This window comes from Rhinopithecus roxellana, chromosome 1 (genome assembly GCF_007565055.1).
Source record: "Rhinopithecus roxellana isolate Shanxi Qingling chromosome 1, ASM756505v1, whole genome shotgun sequence".
Taxonomy (NCBI): domain Eukaryota; kingdom Metazoa; phylum Chordata; class Mammalia; order Primates; family Cercopithecidae; genus Rhinopithecus; species Rhinopithecus roxellana.
In genome coordinates this window covers 205,409,775-205,430,250 of record NC_044549.1, presented here as the reverse complement: position 1 = coordinate 205,430,250, position 20,476 = coordinate 205,409,775, and the positions used below count along the sequence as shown (strand labels likewise).

The window sequence follows — 20,476 nt, the reverse complement described above, 5'->3', positions numbered from 1 at the left end:
TGAGGTAATGAGAAGTGTTTGGAGAAATGAAGTTGACAGCTCCAGTGCTTCCGGTCTCAAGATTCTGTGTCCATTATCAGGTCAGAAGTCTGCTGTCAAACAGTGACCTGGCTTAAGGGGCTTGGCTATTCAAAAGCAGGTCTGCCTGGGTGAGATAAGCCTCTTTCCTCTGAGGGAGACTCAGTGGGCAGGGCACAGTGGGGAGCAACTGCACCCCAGCTTGGACCACAGACAGTCTCACTCAAGCCCCTAGGACTCCCTGTCCCTTCCTGCAATATACGTTCAAAATACAGGGGAAGGAGAGACATGCAGAACTGTGCCCACACCAGCAGGCTGTGGGGACAAGATCATACATGCTGCACAAACCATAGCGACTGCTAAGAACTTGAGGTAACAGCAGGCAGGCCCTCACCCCCCGAATTCATCACACCACAGCCAGCCACATTTCCCTAGCAGAGGCGCCATGCCTCCCGAAGCTGAGCTCCATGGAAACAACTCCCAGCCACAAACAAAGGTCCTGTCTTCTCTGGGATTTCTACAACCATTTTCTCTCTCCATGGCATTAGCTTCTGGTTTGATTCTCCCAACTATTAATAGATTTTAAGTCCCTACTCTTCTGTTTCACCATTTCCCTCAGACCTCCTCGCGTTTAACATTTGGCTCTACACTGCATCTGACTGAGGGGTTTCCCCAGGATGCTACACACACGGTATGATATGCAGAATGGTATTTCCTTTTCTTCAAAAAAAAAAAAAAAAAAAAAAAAAGAGGAAATGGGGAAGTACTAACAGGCATGAAAATAAATCCGCAAAGGGCAGTATTCATGTGACTAAAAAGCAAACAAATGTATAAGGACACAGAACAAAAGTGTTATTTCATTCATTAAAATTTTTATTTTGAATAGCTTCAATCAAAAAAGGTTTCATAAGATTATTTACAATGCTGAATGTACAATTATGAATGTATGCCTTTTTGACAAGAGGGTACCATTCTTGAGCAGCAATACAATTTTAAAAATATAAAGATGCAGTATCATTTCTGATATAAAGTTACTTAAAAAAATCCAAGGTCTTAGGGAATTCACAAATCATAACCAGAAGTAGCTATTTTATTAATTTAATGTACACATAATTACCAAATTTTAATACATTAAAAATGTGTAAATGCCCACAGACTGTACAAAAATTAACACCCCATTTTGTTAAAAGTTCCCAACCACCTCCCACCATAAATATACAAAAATCTATTTTTAGATATGTCAAAATTGCATGCATATTTTCTAAAGCTTGAATTTTGCTTTTCACTGGATAATGTTATCTATAGCTGTTTTTGTAACAGACTACATAAACATTGATATATTATTTACCATGCCTTTGAAACTGTGCAGGACTTTCACAAACATGGGGAACAAAATAAATAAAGTAAAAACTGCAACAGTTTTGTTTAGATGCAAGTGCAATTTGGAAAGCTTTCGAATTGAAGGATTACAAACTACTATAAAAAGTATTTAATTTGTTGTTGGCTTAGCCACTTTTATTCAAGCATTATTTGCAGCATTGCTTTACAGCAGTTGGTGCTAGAAGATACAAAACATATAGTTACCACTATTTAAACTTGAGGGAGAAAAAAAACTTTAAACAACCCTGAGGGAGACACACATTAAAAATCTTGTTATTTATTTAAAAAGTTAAAAAGTTACATATCATTATTTAACAATTACTTTCCCAGACATTTCTGTCCTTTAAGTATGTGCATAAATAAAATTTAAATCAGCAATATTTATTCATCTTAATACATTAAAATAATATATGTACAGATTTTAAAATTTAGGTCTGTATAAACTCAAATAATTTAATGTGAAATTCAGAATCAAAATTACTATGTAATGGTGGCCTACAAGAGAAGACTCAGTCTATCTATGGCACTGAGTAGAACCCACACCTGGCTTCACAGGCATTCTTCAAATAACATTCTCAACGTGAATAACCCACCTTGTCTATATTCAAATCTAACTTCCTACAAATGCTTTTCCACCTACCTAAACACCTCATTCCTTTGAAAACAATATGGACAGATGAGATATAAAACCCTTATTAACTCTAAATGTTAAAAAAGTGGGGAGGGGGGTGTCAAAAATAGCTCTTTATGATCATGCTCTTAAAGATGTTAAATACAATCTGATCATTGAATTTTTAAGCTGCTACTTAGCAATTACTTTCATTATATGCTTCAGTACTTAAACCAAAGAATAAAATGCACAATTGTGGAAATCACTGAAGAATAACACGAGCATATTTGAAATTAATATGGAAATTATAAAATGATCCAGAGAATAAGTAACTATAGAAAATAGTGCTAATTCACAGCTCAAGAGGTCTAAGATGCATAGCTTCATAGAATCACTCATGGAACAATTGTCATCATCTAAAGTGTATTAATAGCATATTATACATTTGATGGAAAACTTCGATTATATTTTTGCAGGAATCATCAGTGGCAATAGCAGTAACAGTGATCCTGAGTGTAACTTCTATTTTTCTATAGTTACCAAACATCATCCAGGTCTTTGCAGCATAAAGAGTGAGAACCATTTGGTCCTAAAATTCTAGGTAAAATTTGGTAAATTTGTAAATATACGTTGGGAAAAGAATGATCAGCTAGGAGTAGAAAGCACGAGCAAGCATGTTACTGGCTATGAAGAACAGAGAACAATGTCACACTGTTTTAATAGTTTAGTGTCCATTTTATAGCACTATCAGTTTTCTGTGTTATGATAACTGTGGGCATTGCCAAACTGCTGGATCCTACCTACAAAAGGTGTTTTTTTAGTTACCTTAATTTGGCAAGAATTTAAATATTAATCAGGCCAAACAGAAAGGTGAAAAATGCTTCTCCACATTTCTTTTGGCTCAATGAATGTCAATTTTTTAACTTTATTTCCTCAATTTTTTTGTCTCCCAGAAATTTCCGCATCAAATATGCTTATTTGTAACAATTCAAAGCAGACATGCTCTGACCTCTGGCGCCACCTAATGGCACAAAACAAACTCATCAAATTCATATTGCTTTGAAAAAACGGCAGCCATTCAAATCCAATATTTTTTAAGCCTCATTATTGATAAGACAGAGACATACATCAAACCTCAAAAAAATCTTATGAGGTAAAATTCTAACTTAAAAAAACTATTATCCTATGTCTTTAGGTAACTGAAAACAGAAAAAAATTTAAAAAACCATTTAAAATAACACAAAGCCTGACAGAAACACATTTGAAGAAACATTAAAAGATGAATCTACATCTACTGCCAAAAGAAATGAATCTTATTTCCTAGTGAAAAAGGTTCTACAACATTTAACAGAAGCAAATTAGACTACTGACACCACACACAGCACAGGAGCCGTTTAATAGCTTTGAGAGGCGTCTCAAGAAGGCAGTGAAGCACCTTGCTGATTAGAAAAATAAAACCCAGGCAGTTTGTACAGAAAATATAAAACCAGAAATGGAAATTACCTGAGTTGTTCTATAAGAAACACCATAAAAACTCATTCCTAACTCTAGACCATCTTAGGGAATTGGCATATGTTTATAAAGAATTCTTTGGAAGAAATATTGGAATCAAATGAAAACAGGCTTTCAATATATTTTCACTGGAGGCTAATTAACACTCACTTTCTTTTAATCAATCACAAATTTAGAGCCTGTATATAAATACAGACTTTTCTAATAAGGGGGTTGTGAGCACAGATGTGAAGAGGTAAACTGGTCTCAAAAACTACTGTTGAAAAACCTACCAAACTTCTCCTATACCCAATATCAAGAATATCACTGAGAGTAACAATCAAGAAAATTCTGGAAATGTATGTAATATTTTGGTTACTGAATGAAGATACAGGACTTGATGGATTGACTGATAATTTAACTCTTAGGACGATATCTTTTTCTGTTTTCATGTTTAAGACAGAGCAAAGCTCTCAAATAAGCTACTGTATCAGAAGGGACATAAACTGAAATAGTGCCATTCTGACACACAGGATCAGAAACTCCCAAAATCATGTATTCCTGAATGCCGTTATCAGCGATACCACTGAGACTGATTCACTGCTATGTTATGGTGATGATCTGACATGATCCATTCTCCTTAACTAAACCTTTAGCTTCTGTGGTTGTCTGCGGTTTTGGTGGCCACTCGGGATCAACCAAGAGCTCCTGCGCCAGATACATGTACTTTGCCTTTGGTATCTTCTTTCCACAGCCTAGGGCCCAGGGTAAGCAGCATTTTCCCCACCGATCCACGGACTCCTAAGGAAGTAAGACAAAAAAACACCCCAGTTGATTAAAAAGGCTTGTTGTTTTAAACAGGTTTGTTAGAGCACACATTAGCAGAGAGAAATACGAGGAGATGACTTCTGAGCACACCAAATGGGGGGAGAAAAAAAGGCAGCTTTGGCCGGGTGTGGTGGCTCATGCCCGAAATCCCAGCATTTTGGGAGGCTGAGGTGGGAGGATTGCTTGGGCCCAGGAGCTCGAGACCAACCTGGGCAACACAACAAAACGCATGTTCTTTTGTTTTATTTTTTAAAGGCAGCTTTCAATTATTTAGGAACTGATTATTCTTTAGATTTTTTTCGGGGGTTATCAATATGATTTACTTCATTTAGTTTTATATACCTATACTCTTGTATACTAATACATTTTAAATAACTTGCAGATATGGATTCTTTAACACAATATCTAGTGTATTAAGAAGAACTTGAAGCCATTCAGAAAGAGAAAACATTTTTAATTTTTAATTTGAAAATCTTTACATTCTGTCCCAAACTATCTTTCCATACTATTGCTCCTGGCAACTTAGCTGCATGATCGTTTTTGGAAGAAAGCTGTGTACAAGTAGCCTCGTTACTGTTAATGTCATCTCTCAAAACATGAAGTAAATATCGTTTGGTCAAAATTAGGTTCAATCATGTTTAATGACAATTATGTCTTTTAAAACCTCATCCTTACAAATATAAAAAGAATACTGTTTTATAACGATGGTTTCTGTTGGTGCTCCACAACTGGAAAGGGTTTGTATAAAACAAGTACTACTGCTTCGTATTATTTCATTGCAAAAAGATTCACTGTCACTGAAATTCTTCTGATCAATCCTGATGTTTTTAGTGAATGTGGCCTTAAATAAATGATCCTTGGAGAACAAGAAAGCAAAGTCCCTGGTTAATGCATGGAAATGTAAACTCAACAGAGGGCTGAAAAGGGCCCTCAGAATTTGTCTCAATTGAAATTTGAAGTAAATGTAAATGACTATACCGGGACGCATAGTAGTTACATTTATCTCTAAAGAATAGCCACTTCTTAATTATTTTGGCTGCTGCTTCTCCAAAATGAAATTTAAATTCCAGGTCATTTTGTTTTGCCAATCAACATATAACCCAGGCTACACCCGGCTCTAAATGAAGTAATCTCACAAAGCAGAGGATAACATAACTGAGATGCATATTCTAATGTTATCTAAAATGCCTCATGATTTAAAAAGGCAAGTGAGCTCGAGATGTATTTTGAAACATGTTTCCAAATTAGCCAATGCAGAGGAGCAAAAATACTTTAAAATTAAAGCTCTTAAAGTTTTTACATAGGTCACTTGATAGCTCTTTCTCATCCAATTGAAACCACCATCAGGAACCTACTACTCTTCTTCTCTTCTCCCCAACCCGCTGAGAGCATGGTAAACAGTAACTCACCGCTCTCAATGTTAAAGGTCCGCTAGCTTAAGTTTGTCAACAAAACACAATAAGCTACACTGCTACCAAGAATTTAAAGGCAAAAACGGTGTACAAAAGCAAGCTACATCTGGGGTGGGGGCGGGGGAAGTCTGAAGATTACTCGCCTAGTAGCCTTTTCACTGTCATAACTAAAGAGAGTTATATTAGTATCACCTTAAAAAAAAGTCCACAGGAAACCATTTAGCATTAAGGTACAGAAGTCACTATTTATAGGATTCTTCAGGTGATCCAAAACAACAGATAATGCCTTTCCAGTACAGGCACACAAGAAACATAATATTTCATCTGAGATGATAATTTACTACTTAGATCTTACTTTTTCCCAAGGTGTCATTTGTCAATCTAATTGTGGAAAAAATCATTGTTCCTAAATCAATTCGAAAGCTGTCACTTTTTTTTTTTTTCAGATGGAGTCTTGCTCTGTCACCAGGTTGGAGTGCAGTGGCGCGATCTAAGCTCACTGAAACCACTGCCTCCCGAGTTCAAGCGATTCTCCTGCCTCAGCCTCCCAAGTAGCTGGGATTACAGGCACGCGCCACCGCATCCAGCTAATTTTTTGTATTTTAGTAGAGACAGGGTTTCACCATGTTGGCCAAGATGGTCTCGATCTCCTGACCTTGTGATCCATCTGCCTCGGCCTCCCAAAGTGCTGGGATTACAGGTATGGGCCACCGTGCTCAGCCGAAAGCTGTCACTTTTAAGTAGCACTGTTAGATTATCACAGAAAATAAGCTAATGTTGACTGCTGACATTTTTTAAAAAAACAGAAACATAATAGGACTTGTCTGTCCAAAGAATCTGCCAGGTTGAAGGGCAATGTGTAGCAAGCTGAGTTAAGGAAAGCCAAACACACATATTTCAATTCATTGCTCCCTACTTGTGGAAAGTAAGTCAACCAATAAAATTAAAATTAATTTAATTGTAAATAGAACAACAACCGAATAGCATTCTTTTTATGCATTGAAAAAAAATCCTCACAACCCTATTACAAATAATGTACACTTGTCACAATTTTTAAAAAGTCATGAGGAACACTAAGGATCCCCCTACTGTACCATAATTGAAAACATTTTGTTCCTGTACCTTACCTTCCCCAAGTATCATACACAGAAAGTACACTATATGCAAGCATAGGTTTGTTAGTTTACAAACACTAACATACCACACACATTCTCAAACACAATATAATTCAGTAGAAGAGAAAATAAAAGGTGCTACAGGCATGCTGGAATGAGAAATCAGCCAGCGGGGGGATGATGATGGTGCAGGGAGAAAGGCAAGCACTGTGTAACACAAAGGCCATGAAACAGGGCGTCGGGCACAGAGTGAGCACGTGGGTCTCCCCAGAACACCTACAGCACAAGTCCCTAAAGCAGGACACAGTAGCTACAGCAACTGGATCTTTCGGTTTGTTTCTGAAAGGAATGCTTAAGTGACCAAATTTATCCCCTCAGAGAAGGAAAGAGGCTATCATGCATAGTTTAGCAGAGAAACTAAAAAAAACTTTCAAAAATGTCAAGTTTACGCTTAGCAATATCTTTCAGGAAATGTTTTCATGGGTAGTATATAAAACAGAATGCCAAGCTTGAAGGAAAAAATGTTACAACGGTGCTGTGGTTTTCATAAGTCTTCTTCCATACCAATTCTGAATATAAAACAAAACAGAAAATCAGAATAAACATTCTAGCTATGCAGTTCAAATAATATTCTAAGTGGCATAAAGACTACCACTACACCATAAAAACTACTTTTTTGGATTTTTCACCAAATAAGAAAACATGAATTGGGCACAAATCACCAGGCATGATCAGATCACAGGTGGTACGATCTAGTTCCACTACTAAGTACCCTCAGTTTACAGACACAAGGTGGGCACAAATGCTCCTAAAGAGAAGATGTGATACAGATCTCCTCAAACAGGGGTAAAGCTTTATAGAAAACCACAGATGACAGGGGTCTCCACTGAAGATTTCCATCCAGTAGGCCAAGGGTGGAGTTCAAAGCATTTCTGATGAATAATCTTGCTTGAAAATCACTGGTATAAATTTTTTTTTTTTTTTTTTTTTTTTTTTTTTTGGTCAGAGAGTAAGTATGAACACCTGGGGCTGCCAACTGTGACAACCAAAAGTGTCTCCAGACACTGGCAAATGTCCCCTGGGGGAAATCATCTCTGACTGAGAACCTCGCTCGGCCTTACGGTAATATGATGAACTCATGACTGGCTCTCGAAGGGTCACAAACGTCAACAGTGAAGCAACACTACACACAGAAGCAGCAGAGAGTGAGAGCATGCCACTTTGTGCTGGGAGGTTGTAAGAGCTCTCTTTCCTAAAGCTAGTAAGCTTTTTAAAAATGCACCTTAATCATGACCATAGGAACGGAAGACTTCATTTCTCGTCTACTATTTGATGATTCTCAGAATCAGCTGACACACAGGGTATGCTGGGGCCCACCTGCTCTGGACCACTCTCTACCTTCACTCTCCCATGAACACTTTAGAGGTAGAAACACAAACTCCTAAAAATTAGAAGGGCGGGCCCAGTGTGGTGGCTCACGCCTGTAATCCCAGCACTTTGGGAGGCCGAGGCAGGCAGATGGCTTGAGCCCAGGAGTTTGAGACCAGCCTGGGCAACATGGCAAAACCTCCTCTCTGGAAAAAAAAAAAAAAATTGCTGGGCCTGGGATGGCATGCACCTGTAGCTCCATCTACCCAGCAACATGGTGAAACCCTATCTCTACAAAACAAACCAACAAAAATTGCCGGGCACAGTGGCTTGCACCCGTAATGCCAGCTACTTGGGAGGCTGAGATGGGAGGATGATCTGAGCCTGAGGCGCTCAAGGCTACAGTGAGCCATGATCACGCCACTGCACTGCAGCCTGGGTGACAAGAGTGAGACTCAGGTCTCAACAAAAGAGAAGGGCAGATATTTATTAAAAATTTTTTTAGAAAACAGAGACAAATAAAAGAATTTTCTGTCATTTAATTTTGGTTGAAAAGCAAGGAGAGACCCCCAACCCAAATATTTTTAAGGGGTCTTATGATACCTACTTTCAACTAAACCAGGGTATTACTCCCCTTCAAAACATGCAATTTCTTGTTCAGATCAATAGTCAGAGATCTCTTTGGAGAATATAAAAATCTAAATGTTTTCCTAGGCCTAGGAATACAATACAAATATTTCACATGAGAATTGATGATATAAGCCAAAAATAACCTTCTGAAGTAATGCAGTGAGGTAACTATATATACGGGGGTGGGAGGGTTGGGGTGCTGGGGTGCGTGTGTGTGCGTGTATACACAGACAAGATTTTGCTAAAGGACTTGAGCCCCTTGTACAACCCTAGTCATACCCACTACTAGGGACAACTGGTATTACACTGCTTTCAGGGGAAAAAAAAAAAAAAATGAGGCATTCCATCATTATTCACCATAAAGCACTAGAAAACGGAAACAGCGCTCTGCAGGCCCTCTGTGAAAGCAACCCTGTGGCATCACACCAGGGCATCAGGCCCGCTGGATTACCAAAACAGAGCTCAGGAAGTCACCACTTAGGTCAAAGTTGGCTAAAACGAAGTGGGTAACCCAACTCAAAAATGCCAGGGAGTCCTCTTCAACAGCACCAGCTTCCTGCGGCTCAAGGCTAGTGAAAGGCTCAGAGCTCTTATCTGTAAGCGTATCACCCATCTCTAAAGAAACGTGGGTAAGGCAATGAAGGGATGAGATTTTACCAAATTCTCTATGACCAAAAAGCTACCTCAAAGAGCTCTGACTCACAGCATGGGTTTAAAAAATAAGTCCAATCTGTATCCGTATCAAGAGCTCTACTTTAACACCCTAACACTAGGAAATGCGTTTTATTCTTCTGTGTCTCTTCTCTCTTTACCACAGAACTTGGGATACCTTTCAAATGATAGGCTATTTAACAGACCCAAAAAGTCAATGTCCTAAACCATGGTTTGTATGAAAAAAGGCAAATCATCTTCTGAATGAAACGGTATATAATGCTGGAGAAAGCCAAAAAGGCTCTCCAAATTAAGGGACAGTAACTGACAAGAAATCAGGAATAATTCTTCAAAATTCTGGCCTTTGGACTCTGATCCAAGAAGAAACAATTTTCACTGCAAATGTTGTTTATATAAATCTCATTTAGCTTCTAAGGGGACTCATGAAAAGCGAAAACATAAAATTTATAGTAGACTGAAATGGAAAAATTAACTCTCACCTTTGAGGACAAGACTTTTACATAAATAGAGGATCAGGATTGGAATGGAAAGGAGACTTATGAAATTTCTGATCTTGAAAAGCCTCTAACAAATGTTTGCCATGAATTTTCTAGGACTTCTTATAAGAAATGAAATGCCAAGCACAGAGAAAAAGGCTGAAGTAACACGTAATAGAACAAGAACACGCCAGAGAATAACATGTAACAGAACAAGAACATGCTAGAAAATACAGCGTACACAAGCAAAAAGCCTAGACAGACAGGAAGAATTGAGAACTGAAGTGCTGAGTTCCAACCTGTGGTGGCTGTGTGGTGCTGAACCGATACTCTCCTTGTTTGTCTCGATTGAATACAACTTTCCAAAGGACCATGTCAAGGAAGAAGCTCTGAGAGATAGTCCAGCGAGTTAAGAATTAACAATGACTAAGTCATTTTTTATTAATGTGCACCTTTTTAATGAATCACACAATGCTGCATAATTGATGAAAAACATATTTTGATTTTCATATACGGAATTTCAGTTAATACTGCCAAAGGATCAAGAATGACAGGACTTTTATAACAAATATAAATCATCATAACATTCTTGATAAAATGAGACTTCTAAATTTTCCATGAAATATGGCTTATTGTATAAATAGGTCTTTCCCATATTAAAATGATGCTTATATAATTTGAAGTCTTTCTTCACAATGCTTATGTTCACTGAATATCTAGTATTAATTCTATATCCATATCTATAGATATATAATTTAATCAGCATCCAACACAAACCATTCTTTAGATAGTAAGAATAAGTAACATTTCTGTGAAAAGATGAACTTATACTGTAGAAAAAGAAACACTTTAAGAATATCATATCTTACATGTGCTTCCTAGTACCCATAAAATAGAAAAAAAAAAAAATCACATTGCACTGTGCAACTTCCAAAGGTCAGTACCATAATATCCATGCTGCCCATCATATCTCAAATTTAAATACCAAGTCATCCTTTAGGGAGTAATGAAATTAAGCGTAATTTCTAAGTCCAGAACTATTATCACTAAAATATATGGATATATATTTCTCAAAAAAATTACCTTTATTTTAATCCAAGAGCCTGTGCTACGAAACTCTTAACTTAAAAATCACAACTGTATCTCCCTCTTCCATTTCTTAGAGTTACTATAACAGTCAATTACGATAGTAGTTCTGAGAGCAGACAAAAGCCACCAATGAGAACTTGCTACCTCCTTTTAGAGACTAACCTAAAGGCAATCCTAAGGGAGGGTAACTACACAACATACAATGAATCAAAGGGTACTTAAAACCTCTAGAGGTCACTCAAAAGCAAATATCAAGGAGGATGTTCTAGTAATCAATGCTGAAATTAAGTAAGTCCATAATGACAATTATTTTATACTTTCATTAAACTCTCTTGCTATTAATATTCACTGTGTTTCCTGGAGCATAGCCCCCCACCCCATTCTTTCCTTCCTTAAATGGGAGATTTTACTGTACATCACAAAACACAGGTGGCACATGCCAACTCTGATTTCACAATCACTGATTCATCAGTTCATGGGCCACCGAGTCCCCGAACTTCTCTTCTTTCTACTCGTCATTACTTTTTATTATCACATTGCTTATTTTCTCCTGTCTGTGTGAGTGCAACTAAGTCACATCCCTTAATATGACCACTATCAATTCATGGAGAAGTTTCACAAGAGAATGCTAAATGAATTTGCCTAAGATGAAACTGAGACTCTGTGGCTTTCCATTATATTACCTGTCCTCTTCTCCCATTTACCATTAAATCACCCAAGAATTCCAAAGCAACACGGTAGCCATTTGACTATGGAAGTGCTTACCTCCACTGTGATAGATACAAAGGCATTGACAAGAACAATGATGAGCATAGTTACACGCCACTGATATGGTACACACACTATCTGTAACGCAAAAACATTTTAAAGTTAAAATTGCTGTATGTCGTCAATATTATAGCACTATATCATAATTTCTAAATGTATTGAATTCCTATGATGTACCAAACACCTTCATATATCTTAATAGATCTACTGAATCCTCAACACTGCCCCAGGGTATATATAATATTCACTTTCAGATGATAAAACTTAAAGTGTAAGTAACTCAAGGTTAAAGCAAATATTAAGTGACTGAGGTTAGAGTCAAATCCTGTTCACTGAGATTCAAAAGCCCATGCTCTACTAGATCATGAATGTCTAACAGTTTCTATTTTTAAAATAAAAGTCCATCTTTAAACAATGAGGTACCAGCCGGGCACAGTGGCTCACGCCTGTGATCCCAACATCTTGGGAGGCAGAGGCGGGCAGATCACTTGAGGCTAGGATTTTCAGACCAGCCTGGGTAACATGGCAAAACCTCATCTCTACTAAAAATACAAATATTAGCCAGGTGAGGTGGTTGTGTGCCTATAATCCCAGCTACTGAGAAGGCTGAGGCATGAGAATCACTTGAGCCTGGGAAGCGGAGGCTGCAGTGAGCCAAGATCCTGCCACTGTACTCCAGCATGGGTGACAGAAGACTCTGCCTTAAAAAAAAAAAAAAAAAAGAGGTACCAATCTAATAATGAAGTACTGGTCAAAACTCAATTATACAGACAAATTCATAAAAGAACTATACAGATGAAGTTAAGAAAAAACAATCTAACTGTTCACTTTAAAATCTGATTAATTTCTAAGGCCTAAAAAAATGGGATAGTAGTAAAGACAGAAAGAGGTTTAGAATAAGAAAACTGAAAGAATCTAACAAATGGCTGGCTACGGAAGGAGGAAGAAAAGGCACGGACAAACACACACACATGTACACACGCATGCACACTTCTGACTTGGATAAACAGTGGTACCAAGAAACAGAGAAGAAATAGGGTTGAAGGAGAACATGATGAGCTTAGTTCTTAAAATGTTGAAATTGAGGGATCTGTTGGATGGAACACCCAAGTAATAGTCAATATATCAGTGTACATGCAGGTCTACAGCTTAGTAGCGAGTTAGGCGCAGGGTATACACGTTGGGAGCCTTTGGCATATAGATGGTAATTACAGGTGAAGCCATGACTCTAGGGGACATCACCAGAATGTACTGAGTGACCAGAGGGATAAGAACAGAAATGTAGGGAACTCTAACATTTAAGGAATGGGCAGAAGGAGTGGAACCACAGTAGAAAATGAGACTGAAGAGTAATAGAGGTAGAGAAAAGGCCAAAAGACAGCAAAGCATCACAACATTTCAGAAGAGAGTATCTTAAGAATGATGACATGGCTAACTCATCAAATACTGCTGGGGAGTCAAGTAACACTGGAAAAAAATAAATTAAGGAGAAAAGTCCATTGGACATAACCAGTAAGAGGCTAATGGCCTTGCTAAGGGCAGTTTCAGTACATTGGCAGGGGAAGATGCCAGACTAGTTGACAAATGTGTGGGAGGTAAGCTGAATGTGGTACTATTTCAAGAAAAAGTTGGTTGTAAAACCGAAGACATGTGCAGCAGAAGAGAAATAGAATGCATTTTGTTTTCTTCTTTTACTGTAAGTGCTTATCTAACCCCCTCAACGAAATATGCAGGGAAACAGACATACACTGACGGTAAGATTACAACCTGGAACACCTTCAAAGTTCAATAATGCAAAATTTATGATAATTAAATTTATAAATACCCTCAGACCAAGCAATTCCACTTTTGCATATTTAGCCTATAAATATATATTTGTCTGTAACTGAAGTGTGCAAGGATTTACAATACCACATTGTTTCTAATAGCAAAACACTGGAACCAACCTAAATATCCAGCAAAAGAGGACTAAACAAATTATGAAAAAGTCCATGCAACGGAATACTCACTTCACAAACTTTGTAAGTTTAAGTTATATAACTTTAAGATCAAAGCTGTCCATAACACACAAGAAAGGAAAATTAAATCTGATCTCATTTATGCAGAGGCAAAAATCCAAAACAAAATCATAGCAACCTAAATCCAAATTTCAAAGAGTCTGCATCATGACCAAACTGAATTTATTCTAGAATTGCAAAGTTAGTTCAATATTTGAATACTGATCAGCTATAATTCATCACATTCTTCAGGGACAAAAACTGTGTGACCATTTCAATAGCTGCAGAAAAAGCATTAGATTGGCTGGGCACGGTGGCTCACACCGGCAATCCCAGCACTTTGGGAGGCCCAGGCAGGTGGATCACGAAGTCAGGAGTTCGATGCCAGTCTGGCCAGATGGTTAAACCCAATCTCTACTAAGAATACAAAAAATTAGCCAGGCATGGTGGCGCATGCCTGTAATTCCAGCTACTTGGGAGGCTGAGGCAGGAGAATTGCTTGAACCTGGGAGGCGGAGGTTGCAGTGAGCCAAGATCAGCCACTGCACTCCAGCCTGGGCAACATAGCAAGACTCCATCTCAAAGAAAAAAGCATTAGATAAAAATTTAAAACCATTATGTTAACAACACTGTACAACCAAGGAAGCTTCTTAACCTGACAGACTATGTACTAGAAATGTACATGGTAGGAGTCCTACCCCACCATGTATCAAGATTTCTTATAAACTCATGGTCAACATGGACAATATAGTACTGGCACAAATAAAGAGAACTAAAGAACAAAATATGGAGTCCCTAAAACACTATTAGTTATATATATGCAAAACTGTGGCCAGACGCCATGGCTCATGCCTATAATCTTAACACTTTCAGAGGCCAAGGCAGGAGGATCACTTGAGCCCAGGAGTTGGGGGCCAGACTGGGCAATACCGTGAAACCCCATTACAAACCCCATTTATAATTTTTATTACAAAAAATTTTAAAATTTGCTGGGTGTGGTGGCACACACCTGTGGCCCCAGCTACTCGGGAGACTGTGGTGGGAGGACCACTTGAGCCCAGGAGGTTGAGACCACAGTGAGCTGAGATCATTGCACTCTAGCCTGGGGGAGGCAGGGAGGGAGGAAGGGAGGGAGGGAGGGAGGGAGGGAGGGAGGGAGGGAGGGAGGGAGGGAAGGAAGGAAGGAAGGAAGGAAGGAAGGAAGGAAGGAAGGAAGGAAGGAAGGGGGAAAGAGGGAGGGAGGGAGGGAGGGAAGGAAGGAAGGAAAGACGGACGGACGGAAGGAAGGAAACTGATATAGGACAATGGTATCACTGAATATCAGCGGGAAAAGACAAACTTCAATAAGCAATTGCTGAAACAAATGGGTATGCGTAAGAGAAAAAAGAAAAAGAAATATGATCCCTATTCAAAAGCTATACATAAAATTAATTCCAGATGGATTAAAGACCAAATGTGAGAGTATCTTTATAACTCTGAGATGGACAAGTCTGCCAAACTGAGACACAAGGAACAAATAAAGAAATTAATAAATTTGCCTTGTCAGATTATAAATTTGTTTTTTAAAAACAGGTATTGTAAACAAAGTAAAAAGACAGGCCACAAACTGGGAGAAGATATTTATCACTATACAGTCAAATATAACACATTAAGAACTCTGAAAACTAAGTTTTAAAAAAAGGCAACATCCTAGTAGAAAATATTGGCCAAAGGCATGAATAGGCAGTTCACAGAGAAAATTAAAATGGCCATTAAACATATGAAAAAATGCTCAACTCCATTAGTAAAGTTAATTGGCAAAGTAAAACCATCATGATGTAACATTTTACACCCACTAGACAAGATGAAGTGTTGGCAATGATGTGAAACGACAGGATGTCAAACCCTGATGGACGACTGATAAAATCACTTTGGAAAACAACTTGGCACACGGTAGCTGAAGAGCAGTACATGCTCATCATGATACCAGATTCACCAGAGGAAACTTCTGTCCCTAGTGGTTTGCCAGGGGTACTAGTGGAAGGACTATACCTACCACTGCAAGTGTTTGGAATTACCAGCACATGGCAATATTTAAAAAGCAGATGGACTTCTACTGGGCTTAATTACTTTTTGCAAATTCTCTACAGCATCGCACCACTGTCTCACTGCTTGTACCTGGGATAAACCACTCCTACTCCACTCTGGTACACTATTACTTACCCCCATACACTGAAAGACATGTAAAAATATGTTCATAGCAGCAATATGTTCAGTAAATATTTACCAACAGAGGATGAAGAAATGAATTTAATATATTCCTACAATTGTATACTATAACGCAGTGAAAATAAAATACATGTATCAACAAACAATGTTGATGGGAGAATGCAAGTCACAGAAAAAAGGGAACAAGTTAACATTTTCATAAAGTTCAAGAGCACACAAAACTATCTTTTATGACTGCAAACATACATGGTAAGTATATAATGAAAACAGGGAATGACAGGAAAAATCATCGAAACAGGTACATGAGAGTGCCTTATTGATTGGCAATGATACCTTTTTTTGTTTTCTTTTGTCACTGACTTGTGCTCAGGTAATGTTCATTTTTTCAGGCTGGATGATACACTCAGGGTGTTATTTCTTTATCATGTTTTAATTACAGTTAACAACTTAAATATGTGCGCATATTCTTTCGTATGAAAAACAAGTATTTCATTACTCAGAAAGTTTTTAATGAAAAGAATGAAGAACTAAATGGCCAAAAAACAAAAGGGAGCATGTGCAGACTATTCAAGCAGCAGACTGGTAGAGAAGAGAGGAGGAACAGGTACCAGGATCAACGCTTTTTTGTTTGTAAAGACCAAGGGCTATTTAATTTGTTTGCAGACAAATGAAAATGGAACCAGAAGCAGAGATTAAACAGGTATAGCTAATAAAAGTTGCTATTTTAATTAGGTTCTTTTTTCTTTGTAGAGTATCTCTGAGTTAATATAACAGCATCTTAGAATAGAATATATAAAAAGAAGAGACCCTGGAAAAAAAGAAACGTATACAGGTTAGTCTTTTTCCCCAAACAAATGATGTGCTTAAGTCTTACCTGAAGAACCTGGTCAACAGAGGCAACTGGATACAACATGATGAATAATATAAAAACATATAAAAAAATCACAGAAAAAACAAAAAAATCTGGAAAAGAAAGTACAAGTAAAACAAGTAAATTAGGAAATTCCTTTATATAAAAAGGCATCCAATAACAACTGGCATACTATCATTTCTAACTCTGGTTCTGAATACTTTCACTTCAGCTGATGAAATAAAGTATGTGCTCTGTTATTTCCTAGAGTACGAGACATTGTTCAGGGCACCCAAAAGATTCATATACACGATGTGATGTTATATTTAAACTCCATTAGCTTTAACCGTAAACGTACTTCAGAAAATAATCAGCACTTAAAAAAACAAGACTCAGACCTTCATGGACATCTGCATGTTGCCCAAACGGATAGCTACTTTGTAAGATAGTAAAGTCAATATATAATGTACAAATAAGAGACTAAACTATGTGTGGCAAAATGAGATTATCATTTAAAACATGTATTCAATGACAATTACTATTGATTGTAAAAATGCTGAATAACACTTATTTTCAGTATTAGGTATGTCTTAATCCTAAACAGAGGCATTCTAACCTAAATGTGAATATATTTCTCGTAAGTGAATCCCATTTCTTCACTGATTTACACTGTGAAAATGTTTCACAGAAAAAGCCAAAAGCCAAGAGACCGAGTTGATCTACTATTTTTTAAAGTGGGCTGACCTTATGGCTTGCTATGGGAGCTGGGAACAGCAAATCCACCCAGTAGTACTTTGTCTCACTTTTCTAACTCAAAAACCAAACTGCTTGCTCCTGGCCATTTTCTGAAGTGTGTACATACACACATACACATGCATGTATATAAGCATATACTTGTAGAATAATAAGCCATAAAAGCGGCTCCAAAATGTCCTAATTATATTGATAGCCCAAACTTTTTCCCGTTTTCCTTTGATCTGGACATTTATTTACAAGTTCCTATTTGAACTCCACTTCAAACTCAAACTTTCCTAAGACCACATACAAAAACTTTACCACGAAGCCTCCAGACTGGGTAAAGAAGTCACTCTCCTTCTACTGACTGGAAATGAAGGGTCTCAGTGCTACTTTTAAACGTGGAAGTTATTTGTAAATATAAACTTCGTTAATATCAATTCAAAACTACAGGTAAATATTTATCATTCTACAGAAACTATACTATATATTAATCATTCTTATGTTTATATATACCAGTGTGTAGGGGTATATATACATAGTTTTAGTAGCTTAAGCTGAAACTTACACTAACACTTATACCAAAAGTGGAGACACTTTTTTTACTATGCGCCACTGACCAAAAGGATTAAGAAAAACATGGGGCCAGGTGTGGTGGCTCACGCCTATAATCTCAGCACTCTGGGAGACCGAGGCCGGCGGATCATGAGGTCAGGATATCGAGACCATCCTGGCTAACACGGTGAAACCCTGTCTCTACTAAAAATATAAAAAATTAGCCAGGCATGGTGGCGGGTGCCTGTAGTCCCAGCTACTTGGGAGGCTGAGGCAGGAGAATGGCGTGAACACGGGAGGTGGAGCTGGCAGTGAGCTGAGATCACGCCACTGCACTCTAGCCTGGGCGACAGGGCGAGACTCCATCTCAAAAAAAAAAAAAAGAAAGAAAAAAAAAGGTGGGACCTATATTGGGTAAAAAGCAATTCTACTACACTGTAAATAGGAAATGTGACACCCTGTTTCACAAATGCAGCAACTAAGGTATCATATAAGTTCTATGGTCACTTAAGTAGTTATGGTCAGATAAGGAAAAAGTGTTTAGAAAGTGGTGGTTGGAAGTATACAAAAACAGAAAAGAAGACAAAATCAGAAAAAGTACAAAAAGCAATGGTCAGAATATAAATGGCAGAGAGAAACAAAGAGACTAAAAAAGAATTTCAATGAAGTAATACTCATATTGCATGTTTTTCAAATCCGACTGCAGTTTTCAAACCACAGCAAAAAGAGATTTGCGCCTGGTTCCTGACATGTGCGTTGTTGGCCAAAAAACAAAAAAAAAAAAAAATAACTTACTCAAGCACAGAAGTGTCTTTACATCTACCTAAACAATGTTTGTTTCTCAAATGTTCATGTCTCTCCCACAGCCACCTCTTGGATCCCACCTCTAAAAATCTGCCAAGATTTCCATATGAAAGAGAAAATAAGTAACTGAATCTATCTTTGTTTAGCCTGGAGAAAAAAAAAGGCACTGTTCAAAAAAGACACTAAGTGACAGGGGAGAAGGATGGCTGGTAGACATATAATCATACCAAATTTTAAAATCAATAAGGATTTCAACCAAGAATAGAAGAATTAGGTATTCACTTTAGAGAGGTATGAATTTCTCGTAGACTATGCTCTCAGCTCCTAGATTCTCCTAGCATTATAAGCAATGGCTTAGTAATTCTACTAACGTGTAAAATAAACATTCTTCACCAGAAGACAGTTATCAACACAAATTGTGTGTCACTGGTGATTGCAGGCCAGGGACAAGGGTGTTCCTTAAGATTTAGATTGTTTTAGATTGATTCTTCCACAAAGCTCTGTGAATCCGAACAAGTCATTTACAGTCAAATTATTTTATCTATAAAATGGGGATATAAAGATTCTGTAGGAAATAGTAGATTTTTAAGTATTCAAAGTATATAGCAACATTAAATTGAAATTATTATGAAATATTTTTCAGCTGTGGCAACGTATGATGTGCTGTTCATGATACCAGATCCCACCGATGGACTATGGTATCAAAATAAGGTACCAGAAAGGATTTCCTTCATATTCTCCTTAGTGACTCTGAAATAAGGTAGACACACATACAATATTCATCCCTAATATATATCTCTTTGTTCCTTCCCCAAACAATAACTAGGACTAACTAACCTACAGCCACAAATCTTAAGCCTTTTTATTCCTATCCCTCTCCCTCATCCAGTTATGTCTTTTAAAGGTCACCTTATTCTGTAGGGCCTCTAGGTATCTGAACTGCTTCAACCAATTTAGGCATGCTAGATGAATAGGAAAAAGATACACAAGCCCTGAATAGGAAAGATACTGGCAATTCAGTAGTAATGCCTTCATAGATAGACAAAGGGATTGGGTAGCACAAGCAATAAACTGTAGAGCTGATCCAACAAGAAACTGCATTAAAAATTGAAGCCAAGTCCAAGAAATCATGACTAGTTAAAGGAGAGTGTTAAGAATTAAGTGCATATCACCCTTGAAATGAAAGCAGCTGAATGAGAAAACGTTAACAGTGAAGCTCAAGTTGAAAACACAGAACCACACAGACTGAAGTAAGTTTAATTTAGATTGAAAGTGAACCAGTACAAGCAAGGAAAAAAACTCAAAAGAGGGTTCCTTAAATGCCTAAGGATGAGATTAATTCTTAAAAATGTAATTTCAAAATACATTTAACACATTACACACCATTTATAGAGAGCAACAACTGGCAGGTCCTAGCAAAGGACGCTGCATGGACTCCCGTGACAGACAGACAAGAGGTGAAAACTAGCA

General features: G+C 37.6%; 1 protein-coding gene across 9 annotated transcripts in view; it reads right to left on the bottom strand.

Moving 5' to 3' along the window:
• Window positions 1-870: 870 nt before the first annotated feature.
• Window positions 871-20,476, bottom strand: part of ATP13A3 (ATPase 13A3) — an 89,322-nt gene continuing 69,716 nt past the window's right edge. For 8 of the 9 annotated variants that reach the window (XM_030937117.1, XM_030937121.1, XM_030937125.1 and 5 more), the window contains 4 exons: window positions 16,937-17,025; window positions 11,855-11,935; window positions 10,300-10,389; window positions 871-4,300 (listed from right to left, as the gene is read on the bottom strand). In XM_030937117.1, coding sequence (XP_030792977.1) covers window positions 4,103-4,300; window positions 10,300-10,389; window positions 11,855-11,935; window positions 16,937-17,025 — 458 coding nt within the window. In that variant the 3' untranslated portion in view covers window positions 871-4,102. The remainder of the gene's footprint in view (window positions 4,301-10,299; window positions 10,390-11,854; window positions 11,936-16,936; window positions 17,026-20,476) is intronic. The other variant, XM_030937129.1, reaches the window with a different exon arrangement.